Source organism: Myxocyprinus asiaticus, chromosome 21 (genome assembly GCF_019703515.2).
Source record: "Myxocyprinus asiaticus isolate MX2 ecotype Aquarium Trade chromosome 21, UBuf_Myxa_2, whole genome shotgun sequence".
NCBI lineage: Eukaryota > Metazoa > Chordata > Actinopteri > Cypriniformes > Catostomidae > Myxocyprinus > Myxocyprinus asiaticus.
In genome coordinates, this window is record NC_059364.1 from 44,701,865 (window position 1) to 44,722,537 (window position 20,673).

The 20,673-nt window shown below is 40.0% G+C and overlaps 1 protein-coding gene across 1 annotated transcript in view; it reads left to right on the forward strand.

Annotated features, from left to right (window-relative positions):
• LOC127411761 (3-hydroxy-3-methylglutaryl-CoA lyase, cytoplasmic) overlaps positions 1-20,673 on the forward strand; it is a 56,726-nt gene that overhangs the window by 8,121 nt on the left and 27,932 nt on the right. The window contains exons 3-7 of the mRNA XM_051647497.1: positions 6,274-6,381; positions 12,324-12,419; positions 12,706-12,854; positions 15,185-15,248; positions 19,379-19,567. Coding sequence (XP_051503457.1) covers positions 6,274-6,381; positions 12,324-12,419; positions 12,706-12,854; positions 15,185-15,248; positions 19,379-19,567 — 606 coding nt within the window. The remainder of the gene's footprint in view (positions 1-6,273; positions 6,382-12,323; positions 12,420-12,705; positions 12,855-15,184; positions 15,249-19,378; positions 19,568-20,673) is intronic.

Sequence of the window (20,673 nt, forward strand, 5' to 3'; positions counted from 1 at the left end):
GCTACCGGGTGTCTATAAAGTAACGTAATCCATTCAATAAAAGTATTCCCGAGCCCATACATTTCCAAAATCTTAAAAAGATAATCCCATTCTACCATATCAAATGCCTTTTCGGCATCAAGTGAGATGGCAGCGACCGGAGCCTGATCATTCACAACTGACCACATGATATTGATGAAATGCCTCATGTTATCAGAAGAGCTACGGCCCTGAGTAAACCCCACCTGATCTATATGTATTAAAGATGTCATAACTTTACTTAATCGGTTAGTCAAAATTTTTGACAAAATTTTAACGTCTAGCTGGATCAGGGAAATTGGACGGTAACTCTTACACTCACTTGGATCTTTGTCCTTTTTAAGAATCAGACTGATCCGGGCTTGTGTCATGGTTGGTGGAAGCTTTCCATGCTTTAATGATTCTGTATAAACTTCTAACAAAAGTAGAGCCAGTTCTGTAGCATATGATCTAAAAAATTCAGCGGCAAAGCCATCTGACCCCAGAACCTTGCCTGTAGGCAGGGCCTTAATTACCTCGTCAAGCTCCTCCAAGTTTATCTCTGAATCAAGATAATGTTTTTGCTCAGTCGTCAGTTTAGGGAGATCTAATGGTCCAACAAAGTTTCTAATATCTTCATCAGTAGATGAAGATGTGGAACTGTAAAGATCAAGATAGAATTCTTTAAAAGCATTATTAATATCAGTGGCTGAGGTAACAATTTCACCACCAGCAGATTTCACTGAGGGAATGGTAGAAAAAGACTCTCTCTGCTTTATATATCCAGCCAAAAGCCTTCCAGCTTTGTCCCCTGACTCAAAATATGACTGTCTTGCCCTGAATAGCCAAAACTCCACCTTCCATGACAAAATAGTATTATATCTGTATTTCAATCAGGTCAATTCTCTGAGGCCAACAGATGACATTCGGCACTTCAGTTCTGTCTCGGTACTTTTAATATTTTCTTCCAAGTCCACGAGTTTTCGTGCTTTGGATTTTTTGATGAATGAGGCATACTGTATGATCTGACCCCTAAGAACCACCTTAAGTGCCTCCCAAGCCACACCCACAGATGATACTGAGGACCAGTTGGTTTCCATAAAAACATTGATTTCAGCCTTTAACATTTGTTGGAAATCAGGATTTTGCAAAAGGGATACATTTAAGCGCCAACTATATGATTTCTTTTTCTCCATATGTGGCAACACCTCTAAACTCACCAGGGCGTGATCTGAGACTAAGATATTTCCAATTGAGCAATCAACAACAGATTAAATGAGGGACTTAGATATATAAAAATAATCTGTTCTAGAATAAATCTTATGGACTGATGAAAAAAATGTATAGTCCCTACCAGATGGGTTCCAAAGTCTCCAAATATCTGTAGACCAAGGTTTTTATACATCCTGTGAAGCGTCAATGCTGTTCTAGGGGCCTTACACACTTTTGCTTCACTATGATCAAGGACTGAGTCCATCAATAGATTAAAATCTCCTCCCAATATTATATCGTGAGGGGTGCCAGCTGCTTGCAACATCCCTTCAAGATCTATAAAAAAGCCCTGATCATCAGTGTTAGGTGCGTAAATATTAGCCAAAATCAACCGTTGCCCCTGAATTTCTGCTAAAACAATAATGACTTTTCCTAATTTATCTTTAATCTGTTTGAGACATTTGAATTGTAGATGTTTACTTATCATTGTAATGACTCCCCTGCTCTTACTTGGGCCAGCACTAAAGAAAACATGTCCACCCCATATCTTTCCAAATTTTTCAGCTTCCTGCGGGGAAACGTGTTTCTTGAAGAAACACTATATCATATTTCTTACGCTTAAGAAATAAATAACCTTCTTTTTATGGGGTTCCTCACACCATTCACATTCCACATGGAGAGAAATAATCCACTCATAATAACATTTGACATTTTGGCATATTAGAAAACATAGATTGTGTGTCAAAAACAAGATTATAAAGATCACATTCCCCATTAGTGCAACCATCAAACCCCGAACTTCCCCCAGAACAAAACAAACAGAAAAAAGAAAAACATGCGCATTAATCCCGCACACGACAGCGCCAACCGGCGTTCATCCCTCTAAACTCAAAAAGTCCATGTACGCCTACGAGAGTCCCCGCGACAACTTTGCCGTAGGATTGGTCAAGTCTGGTGTTTCTATACACATTTTGTGAGACAAAATTATATTACAGAAAATACTCTGTGTTTATTCTGCATATTGGCTGTAGTGTGTTTTACAAAGAATGTGTAGATTCATTCACAGAACTGTCTCGAAGGTGTGTTCCTCCACAAAACAAGCTCCAGCCTCTAGCAGAACCAGCACACACACACACACAAAAAAGTAGTTCAGTTTCCTCGGACAGTCAAAAGACTGTTCAGTGAGTCTGCTGTTTCATAAGGGCAGCAGATAACGTAATCCTTCCAATGTCCTATAAAAAATACTCCACAAAACAAACTCCAGCCAATAGGAGGCACAAGTACAAAGAATGAGTAGATTCATCCACAACTGTCCTGAAGGAGTGTTATTCTACAAAACAAACTCCAGCCGCTAGGCGGAACCAGCACAAAAAGAAACAAAAAAGGTGCTCAGCTTCCTCGGACAACCAAGTGTATGTACAGTGAGACGGGCTCACTCGGGGGCCACATGAGGAACATCAAATGGCTTACTCATCCCATTGCCTCTATGAAGGACGTTGCTTGTTGTGGGCATGTAAATACTTTGCAGCCATCCTTAGTATCTATTCTCAACTTGGCCGGGAACATCAAAGCAAAAGCGATCTTCCGGAGAGACTCCTGCAGTGTCGGCCCCGGCTCCCCCACCATCAGAGCCCGTACTTGGTTCTCAGACCTGATGCTCCTGGCAGTAGCCTCTCCCTGGCACGTTCTCCTGAGGCAGGACCTTCTCACTCAGGGGCAGGGCATGCTCCGGCACCCGTGGCCAGACCTTTGGAGGCCTCTGAGAAGAAGATACTCCCGCAGGAAGGTGGCACCATCTGCCCATCAGCTGGCCGCCAAGAACCCCAGATCTGGACAGCCTGCAATGGCACATCAACTGCCTAGAGTTGCTGGCAGTATCGCTGGCCCTGCGGAGGATTCGGCCTTTGATTCAGGGCAAGCACGTGTTGGTCCGGATGGACAACACAGCGACCGTGGCATACATAAACCACCAGGGCGGCGTACGCTCACGTCACATGTCGCAACTCACCCGCCGCATCCTCCTTTGGAGTCAGCAGACGTTGGAAGTTTCTGCGAGCCACTCACCTCCTGGGTGTCCTCAACCGTGCAGCGGATGCACTCTCACGGCAGGTAATGCTCCGCCGAGAATGGAGACTCCCCCACGCAGTCCAGCTAATTTGGGAGACATTCGGGGAGGCGCATGTTGACCTGTTTGCCTCCCAAGAGTCCTCTCACTGCCCCCTTTGGTACTCCCTGTCCGAGGCTCCCCTTGGCACGGATGCCTCGGGGGCTGCACAAGTATGTGTTTCCCCCATTGAGCCTCATTGCACAGAAGTTGTGCAAAGTCAGGGAGGATGGGCAACAAGTCCTGATGGTTTCGCCATACTGGCCCAACCGGACTTGGTTCTCAGACCTGATGCTCCTGGCAGTAGCCTCTCCCTGGCATGTTCCCCTGAGGCAGGACCTTCTCACTCAGGGGCAGGGCATGCTCCGGCACCCGTGGCCAGACCTTTGGAGTCTCCACGTCTGGCTCCTGGATGGGACGCGGAGGACCTAGCAGGCCTTCCGACAGTGGTGGTACACATGAGGCAGCTGTACGCTCTGAAGTGGCATCTCTTCGCAAATTGGTGTTCTTCCCACAGGGAAGATCCACAAAGATGTGCAGTCGGGTCTGTGTTGTCCTTCAGGAGGGGCTGGAGAGATGGCTGTCTCCCTCTACCCGGGAGGTGTACGTGACTGCTATAGCAGCATATTATGATACACTGGATGGGAGACCATCATGGCAGCACGAACTGATCACCTGATTTCTCAAAGGCGCGAGGAGATTGAATCCCCCTAGACTGCACCTGGTTCCCTCTTGGGATCTCTCTGTGGTCCTACCTGCCTTACAGAGAGCCCCTGGAGCAGGCCGAGCTCAGCACTTTGTCGCTGAAGATGGCCCTCCTGGTGGCACTCACTTCTATCAAGAGGGTTGGGGACCTGCAGGCGCTCTCTGTAATCAGCAAATGCCTGGAGTCTGGGCCGGCACACTCTCACGTGATCCTGAGACCCCGGCCCAAGGCTCCCACCACTCCCTTCCAGGATCAGGTGGTGAACCTGCAAGCGCTCCTTTCAGAGAAGGAAGACCCGGCCTTGTAATTTCTGTGTCTAGTTTGCACCCTGCACATCTATCTGGACTGCACACATAACTATTGACGCTCGGAGCAGCACTTTGTCTGCTTTGGAGGGCAGTAGAAGAGGAAAGCTGTCTCCAAACAAAGGTTGTCCCATTGGATTGTGGATGCCATTTCTCTGGCTTACCAATCACAAGAACTGCCATGCCCTTTGGGAGTCCAGGCGCACTCTACCAGAGGTGTTGCCTCCTCCTGGGCACTGGTGAGAGGCGCCTCTCTAGCAGACATATGCAGAGTAGTGGGTTGGGCTACACCCAATACCTTTGCGAGGTTCTAAAACCTGTTTCGACCCGAGTGTTACAGGGTGACAACAGGTAGGCCGGGCAACCGGTCGGGTGTATCGCTTGCGTTGCACCTTTCCCCTTTTTTGAGGTGATAATACGCTCTATCTTGTCAACAACAGTTCCCTGCAACTGGTGAACACCAGACACCTCTTTAATTCTTTAAGCACTATTCGGTGGCGAACTCAGTGGAGGAGTAATGCCGCCAGACCCAGTACTCATGGTATACCCCTTTTCAGGTGAGCCCATGTACTTGGGCTCAATGCTCCATACGGGGTGATTCCCCCTTGGTAATCCCGTATGATGCATTTCCACTGTTTGGTTTCCCCTCAGGTTAACCCTGTGTTTCCCCTCATCATAGCTCTGTTCTGCCTCGGCCCCTCTCCGTAGATAGGGTCCTCCCCAGTGGCATCATTCCAAATGTGAACTTCCCCGTCGGTAAGTCCATGTGAGGTATTCTCCACATGTTAACCTCTCTCTGGTAGGATGTGGTCTCCGTAGTGCTCTCCCTCCTGGAGAGGGAAGAGCACTTCCACAGCGCTATTCTAGCAGGTGCTCAACGGGAAATTGCTTAATACAAAAATCAGGAAAGGCCACCGCCTGTAGCCTCCTTGGGTAAGTGCCTCCTCCCACCTTTATCGGGATCAGGGAGACGCCTTACCTAACTCGCTGGTAGGTAATGATGTGGTCGAGCGCTCGCTGCAAGGCACGCAGCTGCCTGCCCATGTCCACTCCTCCGTACCTTGTGACATGGTTCAGCGCCTGCGGCGTTTCGTATAGGAATCGCTAGTGTCACTACATCTACACAAAGTCGAGTGAGTGACAGACAGGCAACGTCTTGGTTACTTATGTAACCTCTGTTCCCTGATGGAGGGAACGAGACGTTGTGTCCTTCCTGCAGCGGCGCTGAACCGATCGCTGACAAGGCTGGGACTCTCTCTCGGCTCCTCAGCACAACTCTGAATGAGTGGTGCATGGCATCTCCTTTTATACCTGTATGTCCGGGGCAGAGAGTGGCATGCAAATTCCACTCGCCAATTTTCATTGGCCTTTTCTGAATAAAGCAAAGGTGATTGGGGCTCTCAAGAGTGAACCCCTAGTGTCACTACATCGACACAACGTCTCGTACCCTCCATCAGGGAACAGAGGTTACATCAGTAACCAAGGTGTTTTCTTTGCTTGATGCAGGCCAATAATTTACCCCTTCTGAAACACAGTAACATCTTCTCCACAACCATGGGATACGTCTTCCGACATGGTTGTTTAAGAAATGAGAAGCTACACACTGCATCAGTTAGGGTTAAAAGAATTGTTGCGAGCTGAACCATATTAATCACTGCAATAATGATCCAATCATAGGCTCTTAAATATCTGCTTATTTAAATCCAAACGGCAACTTTTGTTTTTGGTCAGGCAGTATATTTTCACATTCACAATACTCTGAATTGATAATTGCTTCCTCATGATGTACTATGCTATTGTGTCTTTTCCCATGAAAACTATTCATTAGGTTATGTTGGTAAATGAATTATTCAGCTCAATAGCAGGTTGTTGCTGTGGCTCACAGATGTGCACTCTTCCTGAAAGCATCCCTTGAAACCCAAGACCATTGTGCCTTTGTATTTGTGCAGGAAATTGTGCAGACGGAGGTCAAAATCCAGCTGATAGACATGCTCTCTCAGACTGGCTTGGCTGTGATCGAAACTACTAGCTTTGTGTCTTCAAAGTGGGTTGCACAGGTAATAAGCTACTATTGTAAAGCTTCAATAGTGTGTTGAGTGATATTCTGTGGCCAAAAGCCTTTGGCATAAATTAGGGGAGACAGGGGATTGTAATTGTAACACACTCAGTTTCTTTAATAACCAAAAGTAAGTTGTGTCACTTATTCAGCATATTTTTAGTTTGGTTATTTCTCTGCCTAAGAAGTGTGATCATTTTACTTTGAGAGAAATTAGTAACAAAAAATAGATTTTGAGGTATAAAGAGTTTGGGGTCACGGTTCAATACATGTTCAGTACAACAGGAAAAAACAACAAATTCCAAATGCTAGGTCTCTTTTCATTTATTTTGAACAGACAGTAGTGCAAATTACAGTTTGTTCCACCTAGCGGCATTTAGTACCCCCTGAGGTAGTTGGTGCAGTACAGCCTCCTTTAGTGTATTACAGGTGCATCTCAATAAATTAGAATGTCGTGGAAAAGTTCATTTATTTCAGTAATTCAACTCAACTTGTGAAACTCGTGTATTAAATAAATTCAATGCACACAGACTGAAGTAGTTTAAGTCTTTGGTTCTTTTAATTGTGATGATTTTGGCTCACATTTAACAAAAACCCACCAATTCACGATCTCAAAAAATTAGAATACATCATAAGACCAATAAAAAAAACATTTTTAGTGAATTGTTGGCCTTCTGGAAAGTATGTTCATTTACTGTATATGTACTCAATACTTGGTAGGGGCTCCTTTTGCTTTAATTACTGCCTCAATTCTGCATGGCATGGAGGTGATCAGTTTGTGGCACTGCTGAGGTGGTATGGAAGCCCAGGTTTCTTTGACAGTGGCCTTCAGCTCATCTGCATTTTTTGGTCTCTTGTTTCTCATTTTCCTCTTGACAATACCCCATAGATTCTCTATGGGGTTCAGGTCTGGTGAGTTTGCTGGCCAGTCAAGCACACCAACACCATGGTCATTTAACCAACTTTTGGTGCTTTTGGCAGTGTGGGCAGGTGCCAAATCCTGCTGGAAAATGAAATCAGCATCTTTAAAAAGCTGGTCAGCAGAAGGAAGCATGAAGTGCTCCAAAAGTTCTTGGTAAACGGGTGCAGTGACTTTGGTTTTCAAAAAACACAATGGACCAACACCAGCAGATGACATTGCACCCCAAATCATCACAGACTGTGGAAACTTAACACTGGACTTCAAGCAACTTGGGCTATAAGCTTCTCCACCCTTCCTCCAGACTCTAGGACCTTGGTTTCCAAATGAAATACAAAACTTGCTCTCATCTGAAAAGAGGACTTTGGACCACTGGGCAGCAGTCCAGTTCTTCTTCTCCTTAGCCCAGGTAAGATGCCTCTGACATTGTCTGTGGTTCAGGAGTGGCTTAACAAGAGGAATACGACAACTGTAGCCAAATTCCTTGACATGTCTGTGTGTGGTGGCTCTTGATGCCTTGACCCCAACCTCAGTCCATTCCTTGTGAAGTTCACCCAAATTCTTGAATCGATTTTGCTTGACAATCCTCATAAGGCTGCGGTTCTCTCGGTTGGTTGTGCATCTTTTTCTTCCACACTTTTTCCTTCCATTCAACTTTCTGTTAACATACTTGGATACAGCACTCTGTGAACAGCCAGCTTCTTTGGCAATGAATGTTTGTGGCTTACCCTCCTTGTGAAGGGTGTCAATGATTGTCTTCTGGACAACTGTCAGATCAGCAGTCTTCCCCATGATTGTGTATCCTAGTGAACCAAACTGAGAGACCATTTTGAAGGCTCAGGAAATCTTTGCAGGTGTTTTGAGTTGATTAGCTGATTGGCATGTCACCATATTCTAATTTGTTGAGATAGTGAATTGGTGGGTTTTTGTTAAATGTGAGCCAAAATCATCACAATTAAAAGAACCAAAGACTTAAACTACTTCAGTCTGTGTGCACTGAATTTATTTAATACACGAGTTTCACAATTTCAGTTGAATTATTGAAATAAATGAACTTTTCCACGACATTCTAATTTATTGAGATGCACCTGTAAGCACTAAGCAGTAAACAGAATGCACTCTTGCATATGCCATATTTTTTTGTAGGGTTGATAAAAAACAAAAGGTATTTGGTCACAATCAGCTACAAAACTGAAAAGCATCTCGTGTTATAAAAGTACAAAATAAATAGAATAATGAAAAATAAAACTTGTGCATTAGAAGAAGCCATTCTTGTTTTGGGTTGGTGCATAGATGGTCTCTTCTTCTTCTGCTTTTTTCCTGTTGTAGCGGTTAGCAAACAGTGTTGCATTACCGCGCGCGCCCCCTTCTGGATTGGAGTGGATCGCCTGTGACTGACTCAGAAGTATTCTTCGTCTGATTGCATCGAATACATGTACCGTTACACCCCTAATATATATACAGTATATATATATATATATATATATATACTGTATGCACTGTATATAAAATATTATAGTTATGTGATAATATGTAAACACAGTATGCCTAGAATAGAACAATAAGAACTTTATCAGATTTATTCCTTATCTTGGGGGAATTTTTTTGCCCCTGCATTTTAAATATCTGGGGCATGCTTGTAACTTTCTTGGCATTTTTGCCCCAAGCCCCCTTAATCTCTTTATTGGTGCCATATTAATATTATTGAATATATTTTTTTCCTGTATAAGTATAAAACCACCTGAGAGCCAAGCGTGAATGCTGTGTGCATTTTCCATTTCCCTTTTTGATTTGTAACTAGTAGCACCTAATAAACATGCAAAAAAAAAAAAAAAAAAAAAAAAAATATAGAGCAAATAGTTTTCCTAAAAATTGATGGCAACATATGTGGACAGCGGGACTTGTTGTGAAATTTCAAATAATACTAAGATATAGAAAGTCAGATTTTTACAATATATATATTTATTGTAGATTTATATATATATAAATCTAATTGTTTATTATGTTTTCAAGAGCTTTGGTTATTCATGTTTTTGAGACGTTACAGACTAGGGGTGTGCAGTGAAGCCATTATCTGTATTTGTATCTGTATCTGTTCATGTGACAAAATTATCTGTTTCTGTATTCGGACAGAACCGGGTGTGGGCGGGGCTTAAAACTAAATGAAACGCCCATTTTTAAGTATTACTCTTACATTTATAGTCTCTATTAATAAAATATGCCTTGTATATATATGCCTTTTCATAACACTAGCCTAATAATAATAATAATAATAATTATTATTATTATTGTTATTATTATTACAGTATTATTATTATACAATTATTATAATTTTTTTAAAATATTATTTTATTGTTTTTTTTTTTCTTACCAGATGAAGCTGAATTTTTAGGTTACATTAACTGTGGAATATGTTGTGGTTTCTCCTGGTATTTCTGATATTAATATCTGCATGAAAAATAATTTTAGTTTGGCTGTGCATGTATAACAAAATTATTCTGAAGGCAGGAGGTGTCAAGCAAAATTTGAAATGTCAAGCACACATTTTGCAGTGAATAATAAATACAAATTCAAACATTAAAATAAATTAAAATAAAATCAATATAGCCTACAAACAGATGAAACATCTGTTTAGTAAGATTATCAGGATAGTAAGTCTATCGGGAATTTTTTACGATATGACACTATTATTTAGTTAAATAATAATAATCTTAATAATAATAATAATGTTAAATTTATATAGTGCCTTACCAGAGTTCAAGAAGACTTAACATTTTCAAATTTAGCACAGTTTAAAGAAGAAGATGAAAAAAGACAGAGCAAGTTTCAGATTCTTCGTTTACATAAGCAGGAATATTCCGAATAGATGAATTCTCTATGGAGCATTTAAACCTTTATGGAGCATTTGAAGCTTTTCAGAATAAAGTCTTAACCAGTCAGATATCTTAATCACTGATGTGAATATAAATGTGGTCAACTTTAAGAGACAGAAAGATGAGCTCCGACGTGAAATCATAACTTCAGGTCAGGAATTTAACATTAAGCTCAGGTTTAGGCTATAAATAAATACATGAGAATCACGTGTGAATCGTGTGATACATTAACATAGACATTTCAAGAAGTAGAAACTGTATATGATCTTAATATTACACTTGACAAGCTCCAGACCGCAAACTGAGTCGAGCCCTCACCCATCCGATCTGAAATCTTTTCATTCATAAGGTTTAGACTTTAGAAATATTGGCTGCACAGATTCATAAATTCTTTATGATTTTGGATATGTTTACTTAAAATGTCGCTTTTTGGATAATCAGTCAAATTTTTTTTTTAATATTATTCGGATGAAACCTTTATTTGTTTTGAAGTCATTATTCATGCCTTCAGAGGTATTCGGCTTCAGGCACATTCCTTTTACAGACATTACATCAGAAATTAGCATCATTAATTCTGATTCAAAGTAATGGCCAACATTATCTAATCACTTCCAACCATGTTAAATAAAATTATACATTATACAATTCTGAATCTATTTACTGATTACCATTGTCCCATGTCTGACAAACATGTTGAGTGATCCAAACATCATCTGCAGCCTGAAACTGAACTTTGGTCGGATTTTAGGAATGTATGCACTTTGTTGCATAGAGGGCTATAGGATGATCTCTTACTCCCTTGCTTCCTATTTAGTGAATGGCTTAACCTCCAGTGTGCTGTCTGTCTGCACTGGTCTCAAAACAGTTTGAAATGCACCTTATTTTCATCCTAACTCCATATAAAGCCTCTGAAAGCAACATTTTTCAGCTTTTGGATGAACCATTGGTTCTCAATGTGATAATTCACAGTAAATATACAATTTCTAAGGAAACAAATGTGCTAAAGTACACATAAGTGTACATTGTGTTTAGCAGCGTGGCGTATCGCAATAAATTGCTCAAATTTTAAAAATAGCATATCGGATGACACTAGAGACTCAAACAGGTTTCAGTGTAAAAACTTAATTAGGTTTCTCACCAGATGTAGTTTTGTTGGCGTTTCTCACAAAGACAAACTCCGCCGTGGTCAGCGCCATGTTGTTATGTCACATGACTCCATGCATCGAAAGTTTAACCCTTTACTGACAGCAAAGATTCTCCTGAACTGTGATCAGTCAGTTTATATGAATTTCAATTATGCACTGCGTTTAACAAAGCCAAAATACATCATCCACGCATGTGTACGCAGGGTCTCACAAGGTTAATACTTTGATGTATGCTTCTATCTGACATACAGTGAGCTAATATAATTTTTTAAAACTATGACGACATGAATACACTTAAATTATATGGTCTTTTAATCAATATCATGATTAAGTCTTTGGTAGAATGTCACATGGGGGACTTTTTGCCTGCACTACTGAAATGTCACTCTGATGCGTATTTTCAACTCATCACTCAAATGCCATTGGGTCTTGCTTGTCATGTCACCTATCTTTTTTATGTGACCGACTGCGACAATCTAATGTTTGGATGTATTCTCACGGAGAGGAACATTTTCAGTGATTAAAACCTTCAGTTTCCCTCTGTTCCGGAGCTACTGTATGGTTTTAGAAGACTTTAAATGAAGCATGAGTCATTTGGTAAGTTATTTTGACTGTACTTGTATCTGCTTGTTATGTCTTTTATATTGTTGGTTGGCTATATTCTTGTTATATTAGTGGTTAGGTTTAGGGATGGGGTTGGGTTAGGGGATCTAAAATATTAATATGATTGTATAATGTAACAAAACTAATAAACGCACAATAAATCTGAAAATTGCCTTGGCTGTTATGGAATCATCAAAACTGAGGTGAGAACAGCATGACATTCAATGATGCAGGCAAAAAGTTGGTAAAATGACATTTTAGTCCTGAGACTGCCCTGCCTATTTCTGTTGGGACATATATTTATATAAATATAGATATGTTTCTTATGTATTAAGATGTCAGTTACATTTGTTGTAGTCTACTATAATAACGCTTCAGTTCACACTTGTGCATTTTTTATTAGATGGCAGACCACACTGCAGTGCTGCAGGGCATTAAAAGGTCTCTTGACGTTAGATACCCTGTTCTGACGCCCAATATTCAGGGCTTCCAGGCAGCTGTAAGTAAATATTTGCATCATTTGCATTTAAAGTGACATTTGCAATTTACCTTCCATGCCTGGTCAATGATGTTGTTCTTGTATTTAAAAAAAACACTTTATTTATGCATGTTCTCTAACTATGCTTCCAGGGTTACTTAATCTTACAAACGAGCAAAACCTTTTCATCTTTCATTTGGAGCATTCATTTGCATCTCTTATAATTACTTTGCTTGCTAATCAAGCGAATCACCCTCATAAGCCAACATCTATAAGCACAAGTTTGATTAAATGTTTCCTGTTGAAGGTTGCAGCGGGAGCGACTGAAGTGGCAGTGTTTGGTTCTGCTTCTGAGACGTTCTGCAGGAAAAACATCAACTGCTCCATAGAGGAGAGTTTGCAGAGGTTCGAGCAGGTCATCTCTGCAGCCAAACAGCAGGGGATACCAGTGCGGGGGTGTGACACCAACTCTCCTACATATTTCTCTAGGGCAGTGTTCATCATGTGCACTTTCAGACTTAAACACACATTTTTGGTGAAAATCAGGTCAACAAGCTGACCTCACAATAACCTGAGAAATCAAACCAGGTTAAGTGAAGAAAGGATTGTGTTGTCAACTGTAGTTAATCAAACAGGTGGTATGGCATATAGTGGATACAGTACTAGTGACTGGATGGCTGTAGGTTGAAGCCTTAGAGGGTACAACCCTTGAGATTGCCCAGATGGATTCTGCTGACTTTTCTTTTGTATCTTCTGCAATGATTTTGAGGGGAAAATTTGCAGAATTCTGAGGAATGGTGTGTTCAACAGAGCTGAAATTACTACACGTTTAGTGGTATCTGAAAGCATAGTCATATAAACCAAAATATTTAATGAACAAACATGCAAGGGATGTGCAGATCTTTGCATGATGTGCATGCTACATCTGTGGAAATTTGTGAAGCTTTCTGTTGAGTTCAGAATCTTTGTGCGTATATTCAATCAAAGGGGTGTGGCAATTAATTATCTAGCTGTGGCTGGTTTTCCATCTGCATATTTTATGCAAATTTTGGGTTATCGAATAAAAATGCTGGGTGGAAACACCAATATGCAAATAAAGTTTCCAAAATTTGCTTAAAAATGTATATGCTCGGGGCCTGGGTAGCTCAGTGGTAAAGACACTGGCTACCATCCCTGGAGTTCGCTAGTTCAAATCCCAGGGCATGCTGAGTGACTCCAGCCGGGTCTCCTAAGCAACCAAATTGGCCCGGTTGCTAGGGAGGGTAGAGTCACACGGGGTAACCTCCTTGTGATCGGTATAATGTGGTTTGCTCTCGGTGGTGCATGTGATGAGTTGTGCGTGGATGCCGTGGTGGATGGCGTGAGAGGCGAGCCACCCAGACTGAGGCAAGTCACTACGCCACCACTTAAGAGTGCATTGGGAATTGGGCATTCCAATTCCCATTTTGTTTTGTGGGGGTTGGGGGGGGGGGGATTTGAGATTCTTCCAAAAGGGGAGAACCCCCCCCCCCCCCAAAAAAAAGAAAAGAAAATGTATATGCTCCCTTGAGGTGGATAAATTATTTATTCGGTAAGAAGACATGCAGATAAACTAAGATGGAAACACATTTAACAAATACACTTATTGACCACTTTATTAGGCACACCTGTACACCTACTTATTCATGCGATTGTGCAATGCATAAAATCATGCAGATACGGGTCAGAAGCTTCAGTTAATGTTCACATCAACCATCAGAATGGGGAAAAAAATGTGATCTCAGTGATTTCGACCGTGGCATGATTGTTGGTGCCATGCTATATATGTAATAAACGAAGACGCAAGGGTGGGCAATCTGTAGAACTTTGGGAATAGCGGGTGTTCCAATTCTGCAGATCTGCAGAGCTTTCGGGACCAGAATCCATGTGGACCTGCCAATTAGCTGCCGCCATTGTACCCTTGAGTAAGACACTCCCTGTACTGCCTGTATACTATACTTACTAATTCTGTAGTACTGTACTGCAGGAGCCAACAGTTCTGTTTATATAAGCAATTCCAAGATCCATCTTTGATTTAACCGAAAGGTCAATAGTTTCTTTTATTTTTGTACTTACTTTTAGACTATTCTCCTTTGAGGTTTTGGGATGGCGCACTGGAGCAGCATGAAATATTCCAGAATTAATGAGTAAATAATTCATTTTCCAGATGTGTATGCAGTGTGGTGCTTTGTATCACTTAGAAGTACAAGTCCAGATGTGTCCAGAGTTTGTAGGCTGGGCTTTCTCATTTAAGAAAAAACCTGTCACACTTCAGTCTGACGTACATATTCTGGCAAATGTGACTCAACGCCTGCTGCTCAAGTAGAGACTCCACGGAAATTCTGGTAGCAAACAGAAGTATCATCTGACTTACCATGAGCCCAAGAGAAACATTCTCAACTTTTCACTTGTTTGCTCACTGTGTCCAGCAGTACATGTTTCCTTCACATATGGAAAGCACATATAGTTTTTACGTCGCTCTCCAGCAACATTTCTCATTTCCACTGTCGACACTATTGGTACTATTTGTCACAACCGTTTGACACAACCATATGTTTTGCCTGCTGCTGAACATTTTGTTATTCAATGATAGATGTAATCCGTCGTAAGAGCAGTTCTGGCCCCGTGGACTGGTCTACTTGTTGTTGCAATAAAACAGAACTTGGCATAATTTCACCTATAATGCATGACTGTTGATAAGCTCATGGCTATATATTCTACAGAATATGCTGAACTTTTCCTCTGATAGTTATTTCACTTATTTCCAGGTACGTTTCCTGTGCTCTTGGCTGCCCATATGAGGGACAAGTAAAACCATCACAAGTCACAAAGGTATAGTATTGAATCGTTAAACATAAAACAGCAGCCCAATGAAAAATAAAAGTAAGAGTTCACCCAAATAGAAAATTCTGTCTTAATTTACTGACCTTCACCCTCTTCCAAAGCCATTTCATTTTTTTTTATTTTTTTTTTTATTATATCCTGGCTGCATTTTGCCATGTAATGAAAGTGAATCAGGAATGGTGCTCAAGCTCCAAAATGAAAAAAAAAAAAAAAAAAACAGCATAAAAGTATAATAAAAGTAGTGCGTATGACTTATACAATACTAAATTCTTTTTAAGCCTTCTTGTGATTGCTCTGTGTGAGGAGCAGACTGACATTTAAGCCAACCAGAGCAGACCAGCAAAGGTAGCCCTTTACACTTATGTTCCCTTTGTTAAGGGTTCATAAAGGGGTTCATTAATGACTAACAAGTTATTTAAAAATGCATTATAAAGAATTTATATTCAGTTATAGCAACAAGCATAAAAAGACTTCTTCCAGTTCTTGCCAAACAATGAGCATTTTAACGTATATGTAATATATATGCACTTATATACACATAGGCCCCCATTTACTAAAGGTTTGTATAACAACATGTGCAAACTTGTTAGCATGCTAAAAAAGGTCTGAGTTGATCTGCTAACTTAGTCTTTTAAAGATTGCGTCTTTCAGATCACGGTCTAGATGCAAATGAATCAAATTGCACCTGCAAAGTGATTTATCAAGCCTGAAAGTCATTTCAGAATCGGAAATTATGAGAGCAAATTAATACAAATAAAAGGTAGGGTCTTAATCTGATTTGCACTGTGCATCATGCTGTCATTGTGACAAAAAGGAAATTTTGAGAATAGATAATACGTAGAACCAGAGCCGTAGCTAGTGGGGTGAAAGGTGGTAACGATTCTACGGGCCCACAGGTCCAGGGGGGCCCCACAACAAATTCTAAACTGTATTTTTTTAATAGGAAAGGGGCCCTGACCAATATTCAGTCAGGAAGCCCAGAATACCTTGCTACGGCACTGCGTAGAACACCCTTTAGTGACACACATTCATGTGAAATGTTATTAATACTCATGAAAAAACAGTTTCATTCGATTATTTTAAAACTCGATATCACAACTGAAAACATCATTAGCCTACAAGCAATTTAGGCCCAAATTATGTTGTAATTTAATGTTTTAAACATTGTTTTTAACTGCCGAAATATTGCGTAACATTTTAAGTGGTGGTTCTTTCCAGTTGGCAGGCCGATACGCACCTGTATGCCGAACAGGTTTCGTCTTGATTCCGTGAAATGAACAGGGAGCACAAGTTCTGTACCATGCAGGTTCCCGTGTCTCTCTCGTGCGCAGCTAAATTTGCCATGGTCAAGATAATAGCGGTTTGAAATTCAGATTTCATTTAAGTATACATCAATGTTGCGATGGCTTAACATGTCCATAATATTGCATTTTCTTTGTGAATTATGAACATTTCAAGTGAAGAGTGTCATGTGCATTCTCATCAACTACTCTTACACTTGTTAAATAGCAGGGGTTTTATGATGACCTTATGATAATAAACATATAAATGCCATATTGAATAAAAATAAAATGGTATTTAATGAGAGCTGTACAGTATTTGCATTTGGTGCAATTATTTAGTTATTTGCACAATTTACTTAGTAAATCACCCGCAAAATGCCCATGATGCACACGCACAATTTCATAGATTGCACAAGCAAATTAGCACCATTTATTTGAGAACTTAGCAAATTGGGGCCTTAGTCATTATTATATTAATAAAAACCATAAAATGCACTAATTCATGGTTTATATCACACTGTAGTAAAATAGACTCTTATAGTAAGATTAAAAGTAGGCATTATTTTATTTAGCTGCAGTCTGCTTTATGTTCATATTCTTATATATTGCTGCAATGTCTTGACTAACTTGTGTCAAAAGAATTGTTTTACCTAGTCCTAGTTACCTAAAGTCCTTTGCAAAATTACTTTTCAGGTCTTCATGCTCATTCACAGCATTTATCATATAATAAAGCCAGATGAACAAACCATTCTTAACTTTTTAGGAATATTCCATGTTCAATACAAGTTGAGCTCAACTGACAGCATTTATGGCATAATGTTGATTACCGCAAAATGTATTTCGACTCGTCCCTCCTTTTCTTTAAAAAAAATAAATAAAATCACTTTCAGAGGAAGTGAATGGGGCCAATCTGTAAACATTTAAATAGTTTCAAAAGTATAGCCAAAAGACATAAACAATATGCATGTTATCATGATTTTAGTCTAATCAAATCGCTTAATACCCTTTTCTGTGTAAAGTTATATCCAATTTTTTCCTTGTTACCATGCCGATTTAACACCGTAAACCCAAAAATCCTAAAATGACTGTAAAAACCACTATTTCAACAACTTTACATCTCAATAATACACAAGTTTTAACAGAAGAATTAATGTGTGCTTTTATAAATTATAAGCTTCACATTTCTGACTTTAAACCTTCCAAAAATTGGCCCCATTCACTGCCATTGTAAGTGCCTCACTGTAACCTTGAGAAAAAGAGGGACGAGTCTAAACAATTTTTTGTGTTAATCAACAATATGCCACAGATGCTTTCGATTGAGTTTAACTTGTCATGAACCCGGAACATTCCTTTCATAAATGCTTCACATCAAAGCATTTATAAAAATGATTACCCAAAATTGATAATTCTCTCATTTTCTCACCCTTCTCAAATATCGTCTCAAACTCGTATGACTTTCATTCTTCCACAGAACACAAACTAAGATATTTTAATTGAGATATGATGTCTGTTTGTCCATACGATGCAAGTGTATGGTTCCCAAATTTCCAAGACCCAAAAAGAACATACAGGCGCATAAAGATAATCCATAAGACTCCAGTGGTTTAATCCATGTCTTCTGAAACGATCCAATCGATTTTTTTATAACTTTCCATTTTGGTTTGTTTTCACCCAAAATCTATTGGATCGTTTCAGAAGACATGGAATAAACCACTGGAGTGGTATGGATTATCTTTATCTTTTTTTATATATATACTGTATATATTTTTGGAGCTTTAAAGTTTTGGACCCCATTGACTTGCTTCAAGGTGCGTTTTCATAGGTTACTAATGTTGAATAAGTGTTATTAAGCATGTATTTCATGTGAAGTAAAATGGCTCACTATTTGACAGGTATTGCATGAAAGTCACCCTTTTTATGCATGTTGCTATAACTGCATATTTATGATTTATAATGCATTTGTAAATAACTTATTAGTCATTAATGAATCCCTTTATACACCCTTAGTAAAGTGTTACCCTAGCTAAATTTAAGCAGACCAAAATCGAAGCTCTGAAATGGACTACAAATGTTGTAACGTCTTCAAAAATAGCATGTTAATGCCATTGGTTCTCACATGTCTTGTGACAAACTGTCATTGTCATGTGACACATGATGAGCCATGTTTGATTTGAGAGCTACAGTAGAGGGTGAGATTTCATTGAATAACAACTGTTCCACACACAAAGGTTTCCGCATGACTTGAGGACACTTGGGACATAGCATCGACACACCATTTCCATAGCCCTTACAATGTTTTGCTGGTCTGCTTTGTCGGATTAACATTTTGTCTGTTTCTCACACAAAGCAATCACATGGCTTAAGAAGATTTGGAATATAGCGCACATTCATATGGACTACTTTTAGGATACATTCCTTTAATGGTTCTTTTTTGTCATTTTGGAGGTTAAAAACCCCTGGTTCCTGTCCACTTTCATGGTATGGAATAGAGTGGCCAAGATATTGTGGTATTACACTGAAGAAAGAGATTCATATATATCTGAAGCGACATAAATGTGTGTAAATAATGACAGGATTTTTCACTTTTGGCTGAACTGTTTTTTAAATGGGCATGTGATAAATCTCAGAGTGTTGAGCGCTGTGAATTTTTTTTTTTCAGCAATTTTTGTAGTCCCATGAGGCCCTTATAAAGATGTTTATGAAAAACCTGCATGACCCTGTAACACTGCAGCACCTCCCTAACGCTCAGAATGGGCTCTCTGTGTGCGCGCCTTCGTGCTGATTATGTTTCCAGGAGGAATAGTGTGTTTATGGATTTCCTCTGTTCTGGCCCAGGTGGCAAAGCACTTGTTTGAGCTGGGCTGTTATGAGGTGTCCCTGGGGGACACCATTGGCGTTGGCACTGCGGGCTGCATGGCCAAGATGCTGAGTGATGTGATGACTGCGGTGCCCGTAAGCGCACTGGCAGTGCACTGCCACGACACCTATGGTCAAGCGCTGCCCAATATTCTTATTGCATTGCAGGTAAGGGATGATATGTAGTTCACAATCATAGGACACATAATCTACTGGAGGGGTTGACAAAGGGGACTGTTATATATGTAATCTGCAGAGACTTCTACCACAAAAATATGTTAAAGGTGCTAAATGTAAGATTGACAACAAGTGTTTGAAATGGGTACTGCAGTCCAAATTCAAAATATTGGAGAGTTGTCTGTCCCGACACTCGAAGCTCATGCGGGTTGACGGAATGTTGACATGCAAATTAGCCAACTCATCATCCGTTTTAAAGGATTTCTGGGCTTTACGCTGTCTCCATCTTCCAAAGGCATCTCCAATATTTATCCTTGTTTTACTATGCCTCTGGTCATGGTGGTTTTTAAGTGGATGGCAAGGCTTTTTAGGTCGGGTGGAATCTGTTATCTCTGATCCAGTTAGTTTGCTGGCTTCCATGGCTGCAGCACACAGTATTGTTTGCCTGCAAACTTGTTCAAATCTGGCAACCCGGCAGTGTCTAAATACTATTGGTGAGTGGGCAGTTGGCGGGATCACACAGGCCAAAACATAAACAGAAATTCCGGCCTGGAATGGAAACTTCAAAGTAGAACATACTGGCTGTAGCATTGTTATCAGAGAAGCCAGTATTTCAGCTTAGCATGTTTCCTAATTCTCTGATGACATATTATGGTCATTTTATGATTTAGTACAGTACAAATATTACATATAGCACCTTTAAAGATGATGTTTGTAATTGTTTCAATGTCAAAATACTGTCAATGATGAGACGTTGATTTTTTTTTAATTAATTTTTTTGCCCAGAGGTTATTAAAAAAAAAATAAAAATAAATATATATATATATATATATATATATATATATATATATATATATATATATATATATATATATAGGCCGATTGCACCACCTTTAGTGAGCCGCAGGCACCCCCTTTACATGGCGCCCCTATGCATTGCATACCTTGCGTATATTGTTATGGGTTTGAGTATATCTGTAACTGCTGATCTCCTGGGATTTTCACACACAACAGTCTCTAGAATTTACTCCAAATGGTGCCAAAAACAAAAAACATCCAGCGAGCGGCAGTTCTGTGGACAGAAATGCCTTGTTGAT